Below are 23,010 nucleotides of genomic sequence, written 5' to 3'. Positions count from 1 at the left end.
TGACACGCTGTGGGTATCACTGAATTGTGACTAAAAGAAGATTATAGCTGAGAGCTTAACGTCCAAGGATACACTTTGAATTGTGTGTGTAGGCCTCCGTTAGTCTCGATAGACCATGGAAAATTTCCAGGGCGCAAGCCTGGGCAAGGTTTTTCTTATGGAAGAGCCGCAGTTGCCCAAGCTGCAAGTCTCCCCTCTCCACACCACCGATGTTGTCCAAGGGAAGGGCACTAGACTTTGAATTGAATGGACAGGCAAGTAGAAAGAAGGAGTGGTATGGCTCTATTGGTACAAAATGAAGTCAAATCATTAGAAAGAAGTGACATAGGGGATTGGAAGATGTAGAATCATTGTGGGTAGAGTTAAGAAACTGAAAGGGTAAAAAGATTCTGTCGGGAATTATATACAAGCTAAACAATAACCAGGATGTGAGCTACAAATTATAATGGGAGAGAGAAAACACTTGTGGTTTTGGGGTACTTGGAGGCACATGGTAAAACAGGTTCTAGTCAGTATTGGTTCCTTAAGGGAAGATCTTGACTGACAAATCTGTTGGAATTATTTGAGAAAATAAACAAGCATGATAGACAAAGGATAATTGGTGGATGTTGTGTACTTGGATTTTCAGAAGGCCTTTGACAATGTACCATACATAAAGCTGCTTAACAAATTAAGAGTCCATGATATTAAAAGGAAAGATGCTAGCATGGATAGAGCATTGGCTGATTGGCAGGAGAAAAAGAAAAGGAATAAAGGGAGCCTTTTCTGACTGGCTGCCAGTGACTAGTGGTGTTCTGCAGGGGTTGGTGTTGAGACTACTTTTTGGGTTGCATGTCAATGACTTGGGTAACAGAATTGATGGCTTTGTGGTGATGATGATATGAAGATAGGTTGAAGCTTAGGTAGTGTTAAGGAAACAGGGAGGCTGCAGAAAGCTTGGAAAGATTAGGAGAATGGGCAAGGAAGTGGCAAATGGAATACAGTGTCGGAAAGTATATGATCATGCACTATGACAGAATAAAAGTGTAGACTGTTTTCTAAACAGGAGAAAGTTCAAAAATCCAAAGTGCTAAAGGAGTCCTTGTGCAGCATTCCTAAAAGATTAATTTGCAGGTTGATTTGGTGGTGAGAAAGACAAATGTAATGTTGGCGTTCATTTTGAGGGAACTAGAATATAAAAGCAAGGATATAATGCTGAGGCTTTATGAGGCACTGGTGAGGCCTCACTCGGGGTATTGTGTGCAGTTTTGGGCCCATTATTTCAGAAAGGATGTGTTGACATTAAAGAGGAGGTTTACAAAAATGATTCTGGAAATGAAAGGCTTATCATATGAGGAGTGATTTTTGGCTCTAGGCATTTACTCACCAGAATTTAGAAGAACAAGGGGGGATCTCATTGAAACCTATCGAATATTAGAAAGCCTTGATAGAGTGAATGCGGAGGGGATGTTTCCTGTGATAGAGGAGTCTGGGACCAGAGAACACAGCCTCAGAATAGACAGACAATCATTTAGTAAGGAGTTGATTTGGAAATTCTTAAGCCAGAAGGTGGTGAACCTGTGGAATTCATTGCCACAGACAGCTGTGGAGGCCAGGTCATCAGGTGTATTTAAGGGGTAGGGTAATAGGTTCTTGATTAGACAGAGCATGAAAGGTTACAGGAGAAGACAGGAGAATGAGATTGAGAGGGAAAATGGATCAGCCATGATGAAATAGCAGAGCAGACTTGATGGGCCAAATGGCCTACTACTGCCCCCTATCTCTTATTGTCTAAAACTTACATTTTCTTCTTCTTTGCCTTCCATGAATATATTAGCTGCATGGGACATGAAAACGGCAGATGTTTTTAGGCTCAAACTCCAAGTAGTAGTCTTGGCCACATTCAGCTCAAAGATTAAAGATCGGAGTTCCTGAGAGCTGAGAGAAAGTAAGAGAGGAACACTGACCTGTGGATGGCTAGTGGGATACACTGTGTATCTGCTGCATTTTGGTCAGCATTGCAGCTGGGTTGTCCTGGCCACAGCTTAGAGTTAGCCCCAGTTCCCAGCACAGTCAATGTCCACAAGTCATAGGAGCAGAATTAGGTCTAATGCCCCATCAAGTCTACTCTGGCATTCTATCAAAGCTGATTTATTATCCCTCTCAATCCCATTCTCCTGCCTTCTCACAGCAACCTTTAAAATCCTAACTAATCAGTAACTGATCACTTCCTCTTAAAATATACCTAATGATTGGGCCTTCACAGCAATGGCAATGAGTTCCACAGATTCACAACCCTCTGGCAGTAGAAATTTCTCCTCATCTCTGCACTAAGTGGATGTCCCTCTATTCTGGGCTGTGCCCTCAGGTCCTAGACACCCCCACTATAGGAAACATTTTTTCCATATCAACTCTGTCTAGGTCTTTAAATATTTGATAGGTTTCAATGTGATAGAAACATAGAAAACTTACAGCTCAATACAGGCCCTTCAGCCCACAATGTTATGCCGAACATGTACCTACTTTAGAAATTACCTAGGGTTACCCATAGCCCTCTACTTTTCTAAGCTCCTCGTACCTATCCAGGAGCCTCTTAAAAGACCCTATTGTATCCGCCTCCACCACAGTCACCGGCAGCCCATTCCATGCACTCACCACTCTCTGCGTAAAAAAAGTTACCCCTGACATCCCCTCTGTACCTACTTCCAAGCACCTTAAAACTGTGCCCTCTTATGTTGGCATGCTGGCCTTTATAACAAGAGGAATTGAGTATAGGAGTAAAGAGGTCCTTCTGCAGCTGTACAGGGCCCTGGTGAGATCCCACCTGGAGTATCATGTGCAGTTTTGGTCTCCAAATTTGAGAAAGGACATTCTTGCTATTGAGGGAGTGTAGCGTAGGTTAACGAGGTTAATTCCCACGATGGCGGGACTGTCATATGTTGAAAGATTGGAGCGATTGGGCTTGTATACACTGGAATTTAGAAGGATGAGAGGGGATCTGATTGAAACATATAAGATTATTAAGGGATTGGACAAGCTGGAGGCAGGAAGCATGTTCCTGCTGATGGGAGTCCATAAACTAGACGCCACAGTTTAAGATTAAGGGGTAGGCCATTTAGAACAGAGATGCGGAAACACTTTTTCACCCAGAGAGTGGTGGATATGTGGAATGCTCTGCCCCAGAAGGCAGTGGAGGCCAAGTCTCTGGATGCTTTCAAGAGAGAGTTAGATAGAGCTCTTGTAGATAACGAGATCAAGGGATATGGGGAGAGAGCAGGAACAGGGTACTGATTGTGTATGATCAGCCATGATCATAGTGAATGGCAGTGCTGGCTAGAAGGGCCAAATGGCCTATTCCTGCACCTACTGTCTACTGTCTATAAGTGGGATCTGACCAAAACCTTATAAATGTCAAGGTTATGAGTAAGCCACACTACTGGTTTTGTCCACCAAATCCAAACCCATGGCATGCTCTTTCTTACCTGATCAACATTACTGTTTTAGTTTGTATTCATCTTAAACTTACAAGTCATTATACCAACTTTAGTGATTAGCACAATGTTTTACAGTGCCAAGAACCTGGGTTCAATTCCTGCCACTGTCTGTTGGAAGTTTGTACTTTTTCCCCTTGACCGCGTGGGTTTGCTCCAGGTTCTTTGGCTTCCTCCACACATTCAAAAAGGTACGGGTTAGGGTTAGGATTAGTAAGTTGTGGGCATGCCTTGTTGGCAGCAGAAGCGTGACAACACCTGCAGCTGTCCCCACCACAACTTCGAACTGTGTTGGTCGTTGATGCAAATGACGTATTTCACTGTATGTTTCAATGTACATATTACAAATAAAATTCATCTTTATCTATTTTTATAAATAAGTTCTACAATAAATATACTGTTCGTTCAAGGTAAAGGTACAACCAGTAATCACATGGGCAACATTTATAATTAAAACTTTAGTAAGACAGCAAAGAGGACATTAGTATTTTTAATCAACTTTATGCACAGTCTATTCTATGGTTTGACTTGAATTATAGAATTAAAAATATGTTGCTTGCAAATGGTGTAGTGAATCAGATGTACTTTATGATATGTGCCACCTTTCACAGCCCTTCATTTAGTGTTATTTTTATCCAGAAGAACAGCACAGAACAGGACCTTCCGCCTCTTCGAGCTGTGCTGCCCAATAACCCACCAATTTAACCTTAGCCTAATCACAGGGCTATTTACAATGACCAATCAATCTGCTAACTGGTACATCTTTGGACTGTGGGTGAGAACTGGAGTACCCGGAGGAAACACTCCTGGTCACGGGGAGGACATTCAAACTTACAGAAACAGAGGAATTGAACTCAGGGCTATTAAAGCTTTAATAGCATCATATTAACCACTCTGCTACAGCGGTTATACTACAAGATTCAGAAGTTAAACATACTCTAAAAATGTCCTGTCCTTTTTCAGTTCAGAGGATTACAATGCTGCTCTTGCTTCTTTGCTGAGGAATTTCAAAGAAGAATTCCATAGTTTTGTCATTCCCTGTTTTATTATGCATGGAGATACAACAAGCCATAAAAAGGAAGGTTACCCTCCTTACAGGTAACATAACAATAATAGCACTACTGTTGTATTAAACTGTCTTTCTTTAACCTTTTCAATACTCAATTGTATTCATTTGTCTTGCAATCCATCTTCCATCCTCTATTCTGGCATCTTCCCCTTCCTTCTCAGTCCTGAAGAAAGGTTTTGGCCCGAAACGTTGACTGTTCATTTCCACAGCTGCTGCCTGACCTGATGAGTTCCTCCAGCATTTCATGCATGTGATTTGTATTAAAGTTAATTTTTGTACCAACATCAATTAACCACATATATAGCACTAGTACTATAGATGGTTAGGCTTTTTTATGTGTAATTGTATTATATTATATCAGCAACTTTGAAGATATAACTTTTCACAAATTAAAGTGAAATTATTTACCATCAATTACTTAAAATTTTCAAGAATAATGTTTATTTATATACATAATGACCATTATCATCATAGCTTGTCACACCAGACAGCCAGCCACTCTAGTGTTGTTTGGTTGATGTTGAGCAGGTCAGTGTCAGATAAATCAGGTGAGAGTGGGCAGTTGCGCAGAACGTGTTCAATGTTCTGCACCCTTTCGGCACACTCACGATTCGCTGGTCTTTAAACCCCACTTCACCATATTGTCTCCCGTCCTACAAACTCCCGCTCTCACTCTGTTGAGAGTGCACCACTTCCATCTGTCAAGCAGTGCCCTGTCTGACAACGTTTCTATGGGTCTTGCACTGTATTGTTCGGTGGGGTTCTGGCTTCTGTTTGTTGCCAGAGGTCAATCCTGTATGTTTGGAGGGGTATGTTCCATGCAGTAGTTCCTCCACTGTAGCAAAGCTTTTCCTTGATTTTAGGTGGTTGGAAACTGGCACATGATAATGTAATGGGTACCCTTTTCAATTTTTGTTGTAGTGTGTCTTCGGATCTCTTGGGGATCAATGCCTGAAAGTCTGTAAATGATGTTGGTAGGTGTGGGGCACAGTATGCCCATGATTATTCAGCAGGCTTTGTTAAGCAACGGGTCTATTTTCTTCGCATGGGCTGATCTGCCCCACACAGGTGCACAGTATTCTGCAGGTGCCTAGCAGAGTGCTAGGGCAGTTGATCTAAGTGTGTGAGCATTAGCTCCCCATTTCATGCTTGCTAATTTATTCAAGAGAGAATTGTGAGAGCCAACTTTCCCTCAGAGTTTTTGGATGTGGGTGGCAAATGAGAGTGTCCTATCTATTGTCACAACCAGGTAAATTGGAGTCGGATGGTGTTCGAGCTCCTTCTCACACCAGAAGATATTGAGTTTCCGAGCTGCTTCTCAATTCCTCAGGTAGAGTGTACATACTTGAGTTTTTGATGGATTTGGGTTCAGGGACTATTTTTCATCATACTGCTTCATTGCTTCGAGGACTGGTATAAGACATACTTCAACTTCTTGGAAGGAGTTATCTTGTGTTGCTATGCATAGGTCATCTGCATAGATAAATCTGCGTGTGTTAGGAAAGGTTGGTTGGTCATTTGCGTAAACATTAAATAGTAGAGGTGCCAGGACTAATCCCTGTGGTAGTCCATTCTTTTGTGGACGCCACCTATTCTTAATTCCATTCATATCTACATTAAATCTGTGATTTTCTAGGAGGCTTCTTATTACTTTTGACTATGGTTTCAGTTTTAGATAATTCTATTATGGCCACTTTATTAGGTTTCCAGTTCAAGATGGTGCTTGTAAAGCACAGCGATGACCTGCTGACAGCAAGCATATCTTTTATCTAATTTATTAATCACACTTTTTCTCAAAAATGATCACTGTAATTAATAATCTGTGGCTTCCTTTCAGAATCAAGCTTTTGAACTGCCTGTACAACCTGGCATTTTTGTGATGAGAACAGAAATCACAAAGGTGCAGGATGGTTGCGGGGTGGCGGATACAGTCCAAATCAAAATGGTGGAGCCCTGTCTCGAGCGTGGTGAATGAGCCAAATTTTGACTACTGGAGCAGACATAGAGGTGATTTGAGGTGGAGTGGAGGCTGTGGGGCACAGGCCTCTGAGAGTGAGGACCAAGCTGATCGATTTAAGGCACCAGGCCAAATCTAGGCAACAAGTTCCAGGCCCAAGAGTGTATCAAAATGGCAAGGCCTGGAACCAAGAACGAAGAATGACCCATTGCCTGATCAGGCAAGATTGAAAGAGTCAGGGTGTCATGGCCAGAGGCAAGGGATGAGCTAGTGTTCAGCGCGCTATTCCTCAATGTTAGCTCATCTCTGCACTGAACTGAGGTTGTGTCCTGCATCTAGCAGGCTCCTAGATCAACTGTGAGTAGCTTCATGGCAGTGGACGCACTTTCATGAACTTCAGTTCTGAATGTTATTTGCTTATTTTTATTGATTGCAAGTTTTGCTTTTTCCCTGCAAATTGGGTGTTTGACAGTCTGTGTTTTTAATGGGTTCTATTTGGTTTCCTTGCTTTGAGATTGCCTGGGGACAAATCTCAAGGGTTATATAGTATGCATACATCTATGTACTACTAAAACTCTCATGCTCTGTTTGTGACCTCTAATTAGCCCAAACGGTGCATTACAGTGGCACTTTTTTTGACTAAATCGACTAAACCCGAGCCGATTCCAGCTTTAATGGAAACTGCAATGCGACACCACGACGCATGCGCACGGCCAGCCTCAGCAGCACCTCACGATGCTCACAGCAGCGACACCAAGCAGAGCAAAAGGGCAAGGCAGCTCTATTTCGAGCGGTCACCTTCTGCTAATCACCAGCATTTGCAGGATTGGGACAGATCAAACTGCCACCCATCAATAAGAGATAATTAAATCTAATTGTAATGATGTACTTCGAAACACCCATCAAACCCTTTGCTGCAGTCAAAGGACGGCAGTGACTATATCATGTCCATTTAGGAGAGCGCCAACCACATCATCAAGAATAATCAGCATCCTGGAGGCTTTGGTGTTACTAGTTTGTATCTTCTATCCAGCATTAAGGTAAAAAAAATATGGTCAGCCTAATTATGCCACGTGGAAAGAGAATGGGGACATTATGGTTAAGAGATGAAGCGAAACATCGTCGGGAAGCAGCAAGAAGAGGGAGAAAACAAGAATTGAATGAGGCCAGGGCTGCATGACTCCAGGATCAGAGACAAAGAACAAACAGGAGAAGAGATAAAGAGAAGGGGGATGAAAGGGCTGCACATCTCCAGAATGACAAAAACAGGCACAGAAGGAGGAGAGAGGAAGAGACAAAGGAGCAGAGAAATGCACGTCTCTGGGATCAGAGACAAAGAACAAACAGCAGAAGAGATGAAGAGACAGCGGATGAAAGGACTGCACATCTCCAGAATGACAATGAAAGGCACAAGGGTGGCAGATCAACAATCAACGTTGCCATCAAAAATGTCCTTCATTAAAAGAGAAGGAACTATATTTGCCTTGTTACGTGTCTTTCTTCTTTAATAAACTGAGATTTTCTTCTTTAATTTACAAAGCACATCACATCAGACTGCACAACATTTCTCTCAAAGGGTGCCCCAATGGGTCACCCGGTTGTCTAGTTGATAATAAAAGTACTTTGAATTTTGAACTTTACATCTGTGTATTACTATCAGTCAATCATGTGGCGGCAATTCAATGCATAAAAGCATGCAGACACAGTCAAGAGATTCCGTTGTTGTTCAAACCAAACATCAGAATAAGGTTGAAGTGTGATCTAAGTGACTTGGACCATGGAATGATTGTTAGTGCCAGAAAGGGTGGTTTCAGTATCACAAAAACTACTGATCTCCTGGGAATTCCATGCACAACAGTCTCTAGAATTTACAGAGAATGGTGTAAAAAACGAAAAACCTCCAGTGAGTAGCAGGTCTGTGGGCAAGAATACCTTGTTAATGAAAGAGGACAGAGGAGAATGGCCAGAATTGTTCAAGCTGTCAGGAAGGCAACAGTAACTCAAATAACCACACGTTACAACAGTGGTGTGCAGAAGAGCATCTCTGAATGCACAACACATTGAATTTTAAAGTGGATGGGCTACAGTAGCAGAAGACCACACTGGATTCCATTCCTGTTCTTAGTAATGTGGCCACTGAGTGTATATTAAAATAGTGTTTTGAAGAATCCATAGGATATCAAGGATCAACATTATTTGCCACATTTACATGGATTAGAAATTTGTTGTGCTGTGTTGGTCAGGGCTCGACATCCAACAAAAATAACATTCAACAGTTATAAAGAATGAAGATTTATATAAAAAATAAAGTTAAAGGTTAATGTATAGATATGGAATAAAATGTGCTTAAATATATAAATACTGGCATGTATTTACAATGTAAACACCATTACAAAAATTGGTTTAAAGTGTTTACAGTGCAGTGATGGGAGGGGGGAATAATAGAGAGAGTGGGTGGTGAGTCTAAGTAGAATGGTCGATCAGATTAACTGCCTTGGGGAAGAAACTTTTAAGATGTCATGAAGTTTTAAGTTTTAATAGCCCTATAGCACTTTCCAGAAGTTAGCTCTTGGAAAAGGTTGATTGTGCCCATAGTGACTTTTCCCATCTGCTTTTTTGTCCTGGACACATTACAAGTCCTGCAATGATGGTAGATTGCACCCAACGAACTTTGTAAGGCAGTTTTATGTTTAGGAACAATACTTCAGAGTTTTCTACAACAGATGAAATTTTGAATGCTTGTTTATTTATTTATTTTATTGAGGTACGGGCTGTTACAGCCCTTTGAGCCACACTTCCAGCAACTCCCAATTTAACCCTAGCCTAATCTCAAAGCAATTTACAATGACCATTTTACCTACCAACCAGTACATCTTTGGGCTGTGGGAGGAAACCGGAGCACCCAGAGGAAACCCATGGAGTCATAGGAGAAACATACACAGACAGACAGTAGCAGTAATTGAACCTGGGTTACTGATACTGTAAAGCATTGCGTTAACCACTATGCTACCATACAGGTTAACAATGTATCCTTTGCTTTTTCATGACTATGTGGCAAAGAGTTCTTCTTATCTTAGCAGTCACAAGTGTCAATCAGGAGTGGTGCCTACCATGGTCAAGGATTTTCCCCCTCCCCCCCTTCCACCCCACGGTCTTTTGGAATCCCTACCATCAGGCAGGAGGTAGCATAGCATTAGGATAAGAACTGATAGGATGAGAAACAGCTTCTTCCCCCTGGCTGTGAGACCGCTGAACTCCCTGCCACCACCCAGGTTACATCACACATGAAGTGCCAATAGCACTATAATGTTTAATCTTTAACTTGTGTCATAAGTGCAACTTATCTGTTAATTTATTTGTGGTAGCATAACTTTATATGTTATCTGTGATTTATATGTACAGTCGGCCCTCCTTAACCACGGGGGATTGGTTCCGGGACTCCTCACTGATACCAAAATTTGTGGATGTTCAAGTCCCTTATTCAACCTGTCAAATACGGTGGACCTTAGGACCCAGTGGAACCCCAGACCTTATTTAACCTGTTTCACGAACACGATTGAAAATAAAGTGGAAATAATAAAGCGATCGGAAAGAGGCGAAACGCCATCGGTCGTTGGAAAAGTGTTAGGCTATGTCGGTCAACGATCGGAACAATTTTAAAGGATGAAGTGAGAAAGGCTCTATCCTGATGAAAGCTACTATTATTACTAAGCAACGCAGTGGTTTAATTATTGATTTTGGGTTTTTGATCCTCCACATCAACCCAGCACGGTGGAGAGCGCACTCGGGAGCAGTCTGTCCCGAGTCGCGAGAACTTCCGCTCCCGAGCCTGGTGCTGAAACATACATTCTTAAGTGTTTTATATGCATAGAAAGGTAAAATATATACTATATACTGAGACAAACATTTGACTAACTGACGCTAAATAATACCGGATGTACCTGTTCAGACTTACTTAGTAAGAACTTGTGATTTTTTTCGATTCCAATCCACAATAACCCATTCACATCCTCCCGCATACTTTAAATCAGCTCCAGATTACTTATAATACCTAATACAATGTAAATGCTATGTAAAATGGTTGTTATACTAGGGAATAGTGACAAGAAAAAGTCTGCACATGCTCGAACAAGTGCTGGAAGAGCACTTCCGGGTTTTCGTGATTCATGGTTGGTTGAATTCACGGATAAGGAGGGCCGACTGTCTGGACGAACGTTGTTTTGTTTGGCAGTATACATGTGTGCAGCTGAATGACAATAAATTTGCACTAAGTAACTGTTAATATCTTGTGCATTGTAGCATTCACAACACCCTGTATCTAGAAGTTAATTGCCCTACAATTGCCCCACCACTCGTACTTGTTCCATGTAACAAGCGGAATATTGTAGACTTTGGAGAGAATGCAGAAGGTAATGAAATATTTTATACACTCAATTACAATTAATCCAGTGTACAATTTGTTTGTTGGATCTTAATCATGTTTTCTAATTATCAGAAGCATATAAATTATTTCCTGTAGTAGGGGAGTCTTAAGACCAAAGGGCACAGCTTCAGAAGAGAGAGACATCCCTTTAGGTCAAAGATGAGGAAAAATTTCTTTAGAGGATGGTGAATCTGTGGAATTCATTTCCACAGACAGCTGTCTTTGGATCTATTTAAAGTGGAGGATGATAGGTTCTTGATTAGTAAGGGTGTCAATGATCACAGAGAGAAAACAGGAGAAGAGTGTTGAGAAGGTTAATAAATCAGCCATAATGGATTGGCAGAGCAAACTCAATGGGCTGAATGGCATAACTCTGTTCCCATGGTCTCAACTGAGTTGTCTAGATTAACTAGATAAGCTGTTAAGTATTAGATATGTGCTCTGGGATCCTGAAATCTTCTGAAAGTGAATACAACTGTTCACAGGCAAGTTGAAGATATCAAAGTTCAAAGTAAATTTATTATCGAAGTATATATATGTTACCATTTACAACCATGAAATTCATTTTTCATAAGACCTTAAGACATAGGAGCAGAATTAGGCCATTCAGTCCATCGAGTCTGCTCTGCCATTCCATCATGGCTGATCCCAGTTCCCACTCAACCCCATACACCTGCCTTCTCATCATATCCTTTGATGCCCTGTCTAATCAGTAAACTTTCAACTTCTGCCTTAAATCTACCCACAGACTTGGCCTCCACCACAGTTTGTTGCAAAGCATCCCACAAATTCACCACTCTCTAGCTAAAAAAATTATTCCTTTGTTCTAAAAGGTCACCCCTCAATTTTGAGGCTGTGCCCTCTAGTTCTCTGGACTCTGTCCAAATACAAAACACCCTTTCTGAGATATGGATCCAAAACAGTTGACAATACTCCAAGGGCAGCCTGACCAGTGTCTTATAAAGCCTCAGCATCATCTCCTTGCTTTTATATTCTATTCCCCTTGAAATAAATGGCAACATTGCATTTGCCTTCTTTACCACAGACTCAACCTGTAAATTAACCTACTGAGAGTATTACACAAGGACTCTTACATCCCTTTGCACCTCGGATGTTTAAACTTTCTCCCCATTTAGATAATAGTTCTCACTATTGTTCCTTTTACCAAAATGCATTATCACACATTTCCTAACACTATATTCCATCTGTCACTTTTTTGCCCATTCCTCCAATTTGCCTATGTCCTGCTGCAATTCCATTGCTTCCTCAGCATTATCTACCCCTCCACTTATCTTCGTATCATCTGCAAACTTTAGCAATTCCATTATCCAAATGACTAACAAACAATGTGAAAAGTTACGGTCCCAATACTGACCCACTATTCACTGGCTGCCAACCAGAAAAGTGCTCCCTTTATTCTCACTCACTGTCTCTAGGCCATTCCTCTATCCATGCCAATATCTTTCCTGTAACATCATAGGATTTTATCTTGTTAAGCAGCCTCATGTGTATGCACCTTATTAAATGCCCTCTGACAATCCAAATAAATGACATCCATTGCCTCTCCTTTGTCCACCCTACTTGTTACTTCCTCAAAGAACTCTAACAGATTTGTCAGGCAAGATTTCCCTTCAAAGAAATCATGCTGACTTTGACTTATTTTAACATTAATCTCCAAGTATCCCGAAACCTCATCCTTAGTAATGGTCTCTAACACTTACCCAACCACTGAAGTTAGGCTATCTGGCCTATAATTTCCTTTCCTTTTGCCTTCCTCCCTTCTTAGAGTGGAGTGATATTTGAAATCTTCCAGTCCTCTGGGACCATGCCAGATTCAAGTGATTCTTGGAAGATCATAGCTAATGCATCTATTATCTCCTCAGCAGCCGCTCTCAGGACTCTGGGATGTAGTCTGTCTGGTCCAGGTGACTTATCCACCTTAAGACCTTTCAGGTTGCCTAGCACTTTTTCCTTTGAAATAGCTATGGCACTCAGCCTTGCTCCCTGATACTCACAGACCTCTGACACACTGCTAGTGTCTTCTACAGTAAAGACTGATGCAAAGTGCCCATTAAGTTCATCTGCCATTTCTTCGTCCCCCACTACTACCTCACCAGCGTCATTTTCCAGGGATCCAATTTCAATTCTCACCTCCCTTTTAATCATATAACTGAAACAAACTTTTAGTGTCCTGCTTTCAACTTCCAATTGGTTGATTGGCTAATTCCAACAGCAAATTGGCTAATTTGCCTTCATATTTCATCTTTTTCCTTCTTATACCTTTTATTGGATTTTAAAAACTTCCCAATAATCCAACTTCCACATTTTTACTACATTGTATGCCCTTTCCTTCACTTGTCTTGTCAACCACAGTTGCCTATGCCTGCCATTTGAGAACAACTTCCTCTGTGGGACGTATCTATCCTGCACCTTGTGAACTATTCCCAGAAACTTTAGCCAACACTGCTCTGCTCTGCTAGTATCCTCCTGCAATCCACCAGGGTGAGCTCCTCTCTCATGCCTCTGTAATTCCCTTTCATTCCATTGCGATACAGATACATCTGACTGCTGCTTCTCCCTCTCAAGTTGCAGTATGAATTCAATCATATTATGATCACTGTCTCCTAAGTGTTCCTTTCCTTTAAGCTCCCAAATAAGATCTGGGCTATTGTACAACACCCAGTCTAAGATAGCCTCTCCCTGAGTAGGCTCAAGCACAAGCTACTCTAAAAAGCCATCTGGTAGGCATTCAAAAATTGCCCCCTCTTGCAATCTGACACCAAACTGATTTTCCCAATCACCTTGCCTATTGAAGTCCCCCATTACAACTGTGACATTACCCTTATTACATGCATTTTCCAGCTCCTGTGCAATCTCCTGCAGGCATTCACTGTAAGTACAAAGAGACAAAAATTATAAACAAAATAATAATAATAAATAAATAAGCAAGAAATACTGAGAACATGAAGAGTCCTTGAAAGTGATTTCGTAGGTTATAGGAACAGTTCAGTGTTGGGGTGAGTGAAGTTGACTGAAGTTATCCCCTCTGATTTAAGAGCCTGATGATCGAGGGGTAATAACTATTCCTGAACCTGGTGGTATAGGACATAAGGCTCCTGTATCTCCTTCTTTATGGCAGCAGAGACAAGAGAGCATGGCCTGGATGGTGCAAGTCCACCAAGATTACTACGGATGGAAAGCTGTACATTGAGGGAACCTGTATTCTGCCCTGTTGGATGTCAGTTTGAAATGCATTACACTATTACAAAATACAAAGGTCTACAAAATTATGAGGGGTATAGATAGGGTTAATGCAAACAGGCTCTTTTCACTGAGGTTGAGTGAATCTAGAAGTGGATGTCATAGGTTAAGGGTGAACTTGAAAGGGGATTTTACTCAGAGGGCAGTGAGAGTGTGGAACGATCTGCCAGCACAAGCAGTAGATGTAGGTTTGATTGCAACATCTCAGAAAAGTTTAGTATATGGATGGGAGTTTATGGAGGGCAATGGCTCGGGTGCAGGTCGATGGGACAATTCAGCACAAACTAGATGAGCCGAAGGGCTTGTTTCTGTGGTGTAGTGCTCTATTACTCTGTTATAGTGCCGACTAATGTCCATAATGATGCTGTAAGTGGTCTGAATATTCAAAATAACTGTAGCCTATAGTCATTGGTTTAAAAATTCAATTAGTCCAGGACATGGTGTGTTCTCTGTTGGATTATGGGGGTTGATTGTGAGAGGATATGGAGGGCCCAATAATTCCAGAGAATTATTGATGAAAGGCCTTGATCGTGTGGTCAGTCAGAAGCTCTTTCCCAGGGCTGAAATGGCTAACATGAGAGGGCGCAGTTTTAAAGTGCTTGGAAGTAGGTTCAGAGGGGACATCAGGGGTAAGTTTTTTTACGCAGAGAGTGGTGAGTGCATGAAATGGGCTGCCAGCAACAGTGGTGGAGGTGGATATGATAGGGTCTTTTAAGAGACTCCTGGATAGGTACATAAAGCTTAGAAAAATAGAGAGCTATGGGTACCCTTAGGTTATTTCTAAAGTAAGTACATGTTGGGCACAACATTGTGGGCTGAAGAGCCTGTATTGTTCTGTAAGTTTTCTATGTTTCTATGTTACAATGTTTCTAGATAATTTTTCCGAGATTTTTTTATCCAAAGAAAAGGTATAATGACATTGATTATGCAACATAATCTCACTTCCACATTGACGTTTGTGCCTAGATTGAACATAAAACATACAATATTACAGCATGGTACATCCCCTCTGGCCTACAAGGTTGTGCCAACCTCTTAACCTGCCCTGAGATCAATCTAACCCTTCCCTCACACATAACCTTTCATTTTACTTTAATCTGTACCTGCCTCCACCACCAGCTACGACAGCTCATGCCACAAACCCACCACTCTCTGTGTGAAAAAAACTACCTCTGACATACCCACTATACTTTTCTCCAATCACTTTAAAATTATCCCCCTTTATTTTAGCCATTTCTTCCCTGGGAAAAAGTCTCTGGCCGTCCACTCGAACTATGCATCTTAGAATCTTGTACACCTCTATCACATCACTTCTTACCCTCTTTCACTCCAAAGAGAAAAGTCCTAGCTTGCTCAAGTAGCTTTGTAGATGCAGTTCTGCTGAATACAAATAAACACTTGAAGCAGAAATGACAAACAGTTCAGCTTTTTTTACATGTACCCATATAAACATTATTCAAGGACAAGTGATAATTAATTGTGATGAATTTAAAGGGTTTCAGCACCAATAGCTTTTAGTGTCTACAAGGGTCGCTACCTGATGGTTTGAGGCTTTAGAAATTTAGAGCTAATTTTCCTCACATGTAAATGATGTTTAAATAAATCCAATTTATTTTAATGTTATTGCAGGGCAAAGAATAGTTAAAAAGGTCATGGTTCAGAATATTTCTCAAGATGATCTGGAGGTATCCTTTCACTTTAGTTGTATTGACTACTTCAGAAGTTCCTATGGTCGTGTGAAGGTATTGATTGCTTATAGCTGTGGGCCTGAGCCTTGTGTTCTGCTTTTATTTACCTTGTCTCTTTTATCCCTTATGTTAAATGAAATTGCACAAATAAAAAGGTGTGCAAAGAGTGTAATCTTATTTCTAATAACACTGGACAACAAAGATTTTACTTCCTGAATACCTTTTGGTGTATCTTATAAATTTTGTGCTACTGACCATGAAAATCACCATGAGATTTCCCTATCACGCACCATTTCTTGAAACCACTTATGTTTATTATTTCAATTCATAATTCAAGTCAATTAAAATGGTGCCTACAATGTAAGCTGAAAAGTTTCCTATCTTGTCCAGGCTGCTTGGGCATGCTTAGGCAGTGCGGCTGCTGCATGGCAGGACAGGTTTTAATAATAATTATTGGGTTCAGGACTGTAAGGATGAAATTTGCTATCACCAGGCACAAAAATTTCAATGAAGGATTTTGATTTTTGAAACAGATGCTTCCCATAATAACTGATGCCAAGATTAAGGAAAATATTTGTGTTGGTCCACAAATTAAACAGGTCGTCAGTGACAGGCAATTTGAAGAATTTCTAGTGGGACCGGAGAAAATCACATGGAAGGCATTCAAGGAAGTTGTTGAAATTTTTCTCAGCATCTACAGAGCACCAAGCTACATGCAGCTGGTTGAAAGCATGTTTCAAGCATATAAAGCCCATGAAATGCAACATGTCACTAAGGATTAGTTTTCTGCATTCCTGTTTAGACTTTTTCCCTGCAAATCTTGTTGCTGTTAGTGACAAGCATGGTGAAAGGTTTCACCAGGACATTGCGGTCATGAAGAAAAGATAATGGCAACTGGAATCCATCAATGCTGGCGAATTATTGTTGGACACTTAAGCGAGAAGCCTCAGACACTGAGTACAAATGAAAATCATTAACAAAATATTTTTAACTTAGTTGAACTATTGCAAAGCATCAGCACCATTCTATTCAACACATTATATTCAATAGAAGTTAATTTGTTGTTTCTCCAAATTCCTACATGATACAAGTAGTCTGAAATTATATTTGTGTTCATCTTCAAGCAGTCTATCATAAACAAAAATAAAATTCTGAGGGAGCAACACTTCTGAAAAGATTTGTTGTCCAGAGTAATCCTTATGATTGAGGAGGCCATTCACCCCATCAGGGCAATTCACATTCACAGAACAATCTATTCGCCCGCCTGTTTCCCTGTAACCTGTTTTCCCTCGTATTTCTTCAATTTCACATTCAGTTCTGAGACCAACCACATACAAGATTCAGCATTCGAGATTGTTGAATGTCATTTCCAGTACATAAGTCTAAAGGGGAATGAAATAATTGTTACTCCTGCTCCTTTGCAACACAAAAAACCAATAAGATAAAGAAAGTGATAATAATAAAAAACCTAATAATATAAATATGTAAGATAGCTTATATACATAATTCATTCTTTGACCAGAAAGTGATGATAGGCACAGGAAGGTCTGTACATAATGTGATTGACAGGAAATAATAAAGTAGTGGTCCAAACATAGAACATAGAATAGTACAGCACATTACAGGTCCTTTGGCCCACAATTCAAACCCTGCCTCCCATATAACCCCCCACCTTAAGTTCCTCCATATGCCTGTCTAGTAGTCTCTTAAATTTCACTAGTGTATCTGCCTCCACCACTGACTCAGGCAGTGCCTTCCTCGCACCAACCACTCTCTGAGTGAAAAACCTTCCTCTAATATCCCCCTTGAACTTCCCTCCCCTTACCTTAAAGCCATGTCCTCTTGTACTGAGCAGTGGTGCCCTGGGGAAGATGCGCTGGCTGTCCACTCTGTCTATTCCTCTTGTACACCTCTATCATGTCTTCTCTCATCCTACTTCTCTCCAAAGAGTAAAGCCCTAGCTCCCTTAATCTCTGATCATAATCCATACTCTCTAAACCAGGCAGCATCCTGGTAAATCTCTTCTGTACCCTTTCCAATGCTTCCACATCCTTCCTATAGTGAGGTGACCAGAACTGGACACAGTACTCCAAGTGTGGCCTAACTAGAGTTTTATAGAGCTGCATCATTATATCACGACTCTTAAACTCTGTCCCTCGACTTATGAAAGCTAATACCCTATTAGCTTTCTTAACTACCGTATCTACCTGTGAGGCAACTTTCAGGGATCTGTGGACATGTACCCCCAGATCCCTCTGCTCCTCCACACTACCAAGTATCCTGCCATTTACTTTGTACTCTGCCTTGGAGTTTGTCCTTCCAAAGTGTACCACCTCACACTTCTCCGGGTTGAACTCCATCTGTCACTTCTCAGCCCACTTCTGCATCCTGTCAATGTCTCTCTGCAATCTTCGACAATCCTCTACACTATTTACAACACCACCAACCTTTGTGTCGTCTGCAAACTTGCCAACCCACCCTTCTACCCCCACATCCAGATTGTTAATAAAAATCACAAAAAGTAGAGGTCCCAGAACAGATCCTTGTGGGACACCACTAGTCACAACTCTCCAATCTGAATGTACTCCCTCCACCACGACCCTCTGCCTTCTGCAGGCAAGCCAATTCTGAATCCACCTGACCAAACTTTCCTGGATCCCATGCCTTCTGACTTTCTGAATAAGCCTACCATGTGGAACCTTGTCAATGCCTTACTAAAATCCATGTAGATCACATCCACTGCACTACCCTCATCTATATGCCTGGTCACCTCCTCAATCAGGCTTGTTAGGCACTATCTGCCCTTCACAAAGCCATGCTGACTGTCCCTGATCAGACCATGATTCTCTAAATGCCCATAGATCCTATCTCTAAGAATCTTTTCCAACAGCTTTCCCACCACAGACGTAAGGCTCACTGGTCTATAATTACCTGGACTATCCCTACTACCTTTTTTGAACAAGGGGACAACATTCACCTCCCTCCAATCCTCTGGTACCATTCCCATGGACAACGAGGACATAAAGATCCTAGCCAGAGGCTTAGCAGTCTCCTCCCTTGCCTCGTGGAGCAGTCTAGGGAATATTCTGTCAGGCCCCGGGGACTTAACCATCCTAATGTATTTTAACAACTCCAACACCTCCTCTCCCTTAATATCAACATCCTCCAGAACATCAATCTCACTCATATTGTCCTCACTGTCATCAAGTTCCCTCTCAGTGGTGAATACCGAAGAGAAGTATTCATTGAGGACCTCGCTCACTTCCACAGCCTCCAGGCACATCTTCCCACTTTTATCTCTAATCGGTCTTACCTTCACTCCTGTCATAACATGAGAAAATCTGCAGATGCTGGAAATCCAAGCAACACACACAAAATGCTGGAGTAACTCAGCAGGCCAGGCAACATCTATAGGAACAAATACAGTTGACTTCTCGAGCCAAGAGCATTCTGCTGAAGGGTCTCGGTCTGAAACGTCAACTGTACTGTTTTCCATAGATGCTGCCTGGCCTGCTGAGTTCCTCCAGCATTTTGTGTGTGTTATAAAGTAGTGGTAGTTGGGGGAGTGAATGGGTGGGTTAGTGTGTGGAGGTGTTGATCAGCCTTACTGCTTAGGGAAAGTAACTGTTTTTGAGTCTGGTGGTCCTATCATGGATGTTACGTAGACTTCTGATGTGAGTGGGTCAAACAGTCCTTGAGCAGGGTGGGAGAGATCCTTCATGATGCCACTGCTTCTTTTCCAGCACCTTTCTGCATATATTTACTTGATGACATGTAAGCTGGTGCCGGTGATACATTGGGCAATTTTGACTGCCCCTTGTAGAGTCTTCCTGTCCGCCACGGTGAATTTTACATTTAGCCAGTTAACCCATCCATGCATCCTTGGAAAGCAGAACACCCAGAGGATAATTGCATGGTCATGGGAGACACATACAGACTCTGTATGAGGAACACAGCAGGTTAGGGTTGATCTGGGTCACTGGAGCTATGAGATGGCCACACTACCTTTCATACCACTGATCCACCCTCTTAATGCTTCATATAAATCCATACCCAAATGGTATGGTGAAATGGTGTTGTGTGAAATCAGCTTCATGGATTTGGTGCATGGGGACTGAGAGCACTCACAACCGATATGTCAGTTAACCATTTATTTACAGGGCAAGACAAACACTAGACATTCAGTAAACCCTGCAAGTTACACACAAATACAAATACTTACTTAAAGTGTGCTCAGGCCCTCTGTCTCTGCAGCACCCTTCCACTGCTTCTGCAGTACTATTTGTGACTTCATCCGAGATAAGACCCCCATGCTAGAGAGGACTAGATTTGTAGTCTACCAGCACTGTGATGTCAGCCAGTGGGAGAGCTGCAATGCTCTTTTAATGGGTCAATCCCTAGTTAGAAAGGAGTAGTGCCTTTCAATGAACAGATAAGATTGACACTGCAACAGATGATTCAGGGGATAAGCTTGGATTCATTTACCCTCTTTATTTGGCCTCAACATACAAGACAAACAGCTTTCCTCCACTTGTCTATTCCAGTGGAATCCTAATGGACAATCATGTGGAAATGAATAGTCTCCTGTTTAGAATTAAAATTGTGATTAAGATTGTCTTCGTCATATGTATATCAAGATATACAGTGAAATGCATTTTGTTTGCATCAAATCGTATCACCAACATAAGTGTTGCCACGCATCTAGTGCCAACATAGCATGCCCACACTTACAAACCCTAACTTGTACGCCTTTGGACTGTGGGTCGAAACAGGAGCACCCAGAGGAATCCCACGTGGTCACGGAAAAGTGTACAACTCCTTACAGAGGATGGAATCAGGCCGCAATCTTAGAGCCAGCATGCTGTAAAACAATAGTGTTAATCTTATAGAGCCATAGAACACTACAGTGCAGAACAGGCCCTTTGGCCCATCTAGTCCATGCCAAACTACTAATCTGCCTAGTCCTATAGACCTGCGCCCGGACTATAGTCCTCCATGCCCCTCCCATCATTGTACCAATCCAAGTTTCTCTTAAATGTTGAAATCAAGCTTACATCCACTAGTTCTGCCAGCAGGTTGTTCCACACTTTCACCATCCTTTAAATTAAGAGCTCCCCTTATCTTTCACCCTTAACCCATGACTTCTAGTTAGTCTCACTCAACATCAGTGGAAAAATCCTGCTTGCATTTACCCTATCCATACACCTCATAATTTACACCTTTATCAAATCTTCCATCATTCTCCTATGCTCTAGCGAATAAACTTCTAACCTATTCAACCTTTCCTTATATTCAGGTTCTCAAGTCCCAGCAACATCCATGTAAATTTTCTCTGCACTCTTTAAATTTTCTTGATATCTTTGCTGTAGGTAGGTGACCAGATTTGCACATGATACTCCAAATTAGGCTTCACCAATGTTCAATGTAGCATCCCAACTCCTTTACTCAGTACTTTGATTTATGAAGGCCGATGTACCAACGTTCTGTTTACAACCCTAGCTACCTGTGATACCAGGTATGAAGGGTCTCAGCTCAAAATGTCAACTGCTTATCCCCCTTCATAGATGCTGATTGACTCGTTTAATTCCTTCAGCGTTTTGTGCGTGTTACTCAAGATTTCCAGTATCTGATGAATCTGTTGTGTTTATGAAGTGTTTTTGCTTCTTGCTGAAAAATGGCCAAAGACACTTGGAGAGGTACATGAACAGAATAGGAGAGTGATATGGACCAATTGTGGGCGAATGGGACCAGCTTGGATGGCAATCTTAGTTGGCATGGACCAATTAGGTTGGAGAGCCTGATTCCCTGCTGCATGACACTAACTCATAAGCAGGAATTAAAAGGGGAATTTTAAAACAGAAATACAATAATTACACAGGATATATAATGCAGAACTAAATCATTTTACCCAACTAGTCTGTGCCAGAGTTTATATTGAGCACAAACCTCAAACTGCTTTCACCTCTGACAGATCATGTCTATTTGACCATCCTTACCTGAAAACTTCCCCTTAAATACATCTCTCTATGTGTCTTATTCACTGCATGTAGTAACAATTCCACATAGAACACAGAAATCTACAGCACATTACAGGCACTTCGGCCCACAATGTTGTGCTGACCATGTAATCTACTCTAGAAACTGACTAGAATTACCCGATCACATAGCCCTGTAATTTTCTAAGCTCCATGTACCTATCTAAGAGTCTTTTAAAATGCCCTATTGTATCTGCCTCCACCGCTGTCATTGGCAGTGTATTCCACACACCCACTACTCTCTGTGTAAAAATACTTACCCCTGACATTCCCTCTGTTCCTATTCCAAGCACCTTAAAACTATACTCCCTCATGTTAGCTGTTTCAGCCCTAGTAAAAAGCCTCTGACTATCCACACAATCAATGCCTCTCAACATACATCTCTATCAGGCCACTTCTCATCCTCCAAAGAGAAAAGGCCAAATTCACTCAACCTATTCTCATAAGGCATGCTCTCCAATCCAGGCAACATCCTCATAAATCTCCTCTGCACCTTTTCTATTGTATGCACATCCTTCCTGTGGTGAGATGACCAGAACTAAGCACAGTACTCTAAGTGGGGTCTGACCAAAATCTTATATAGCTGTAATATTACCTCACGGCTCTTGAACTCAGTCTCATGGTTGAAGAATGCCAACACACCATACATCTTCTTAACTACAGAATCAACCTGTGTAGCGGCTTTGAGTGTCCTATAGACATGTACCCCAAGATCTCTCTGATCCTCCACACTGCAGAGTCTTACCTTTAATACTATATTCTGCATTCAAATTTGACCTACTAAAATGAAGCACTTCACACTTATCTGGGTTGAACTCCATCTGCCATTTTTCAGCTGAGTTCTGCATCCTACCAATGTCCCGCTGTAACCTCTGACAACCCTCTAGACTATCCACAACAACCCCAACCAATCTTTGTGTCATCAGCAAATTTACTAACCCACCCTTCAATTTCTTCATCCAGGTCATTTGTAAAAATCACAACGAGGAGGGGGTCCCGAAACAGTTCCCTGTGGAACACCACTGGTCACTGACCTCCATGCAGAATACGAACCATCTACAACCACCCTTTGCCTACTGTGGGCAATCCAATTCTGGATTCACAAAG

At 41.6% G+C, this 23,010-nt stretch overlaps 1 protein-coding gene across 7 annotated transcripts in view; it reads left to right on the top strand.

Annotated features, from left to right (window-relative positions):
• Positions 1–23,010, top strand: part of cfap74 (cilia and flagella associated protein 74) — a 460,813-nt gene that overhangs the window by 386,373 nt on the left and 51,430 nt on the right. For all 7 annotated transcript variants that reach the window (XM_059952433.1, XM_059952430.1, XM_059952431.1 and 4 more), the window contains 3 exons: positions 4,434–4,568; positions 10,796–10,905; positions 15,810–15,865. In XM_059952433.1, coding sequence (XP_059808416.1) covers positions 4,434–4,568; positions 10,796–10,905; positions 15,810–15,865 — 301 coding nt within the window. The remainder of the gene's footprint in view (positions 1–4,433; positions 4,569–10,795; positions 10,906–15,809; positions 15,866–23,010) is intronic.

This window comes from Hypanus sabinus, chromosome 27 (genome assembly GCF_030144855.1).
Source record: "Hypanus sabinus isolate sHypSab1 chromosome 27, sHypSab1.hap1, whole genome shotgun sequence".
Taxonomy (NCBI): domain Eukaryota; kingdom Metazoa; phylum Chordata; class Chondrichthyes; order Myliobatiformes; family Dasyatidae; genus Hypanus; species Hypanus sabinus.
This window is presented reverse-complemented; position numbering and strand designations above follow the sequence as displayed.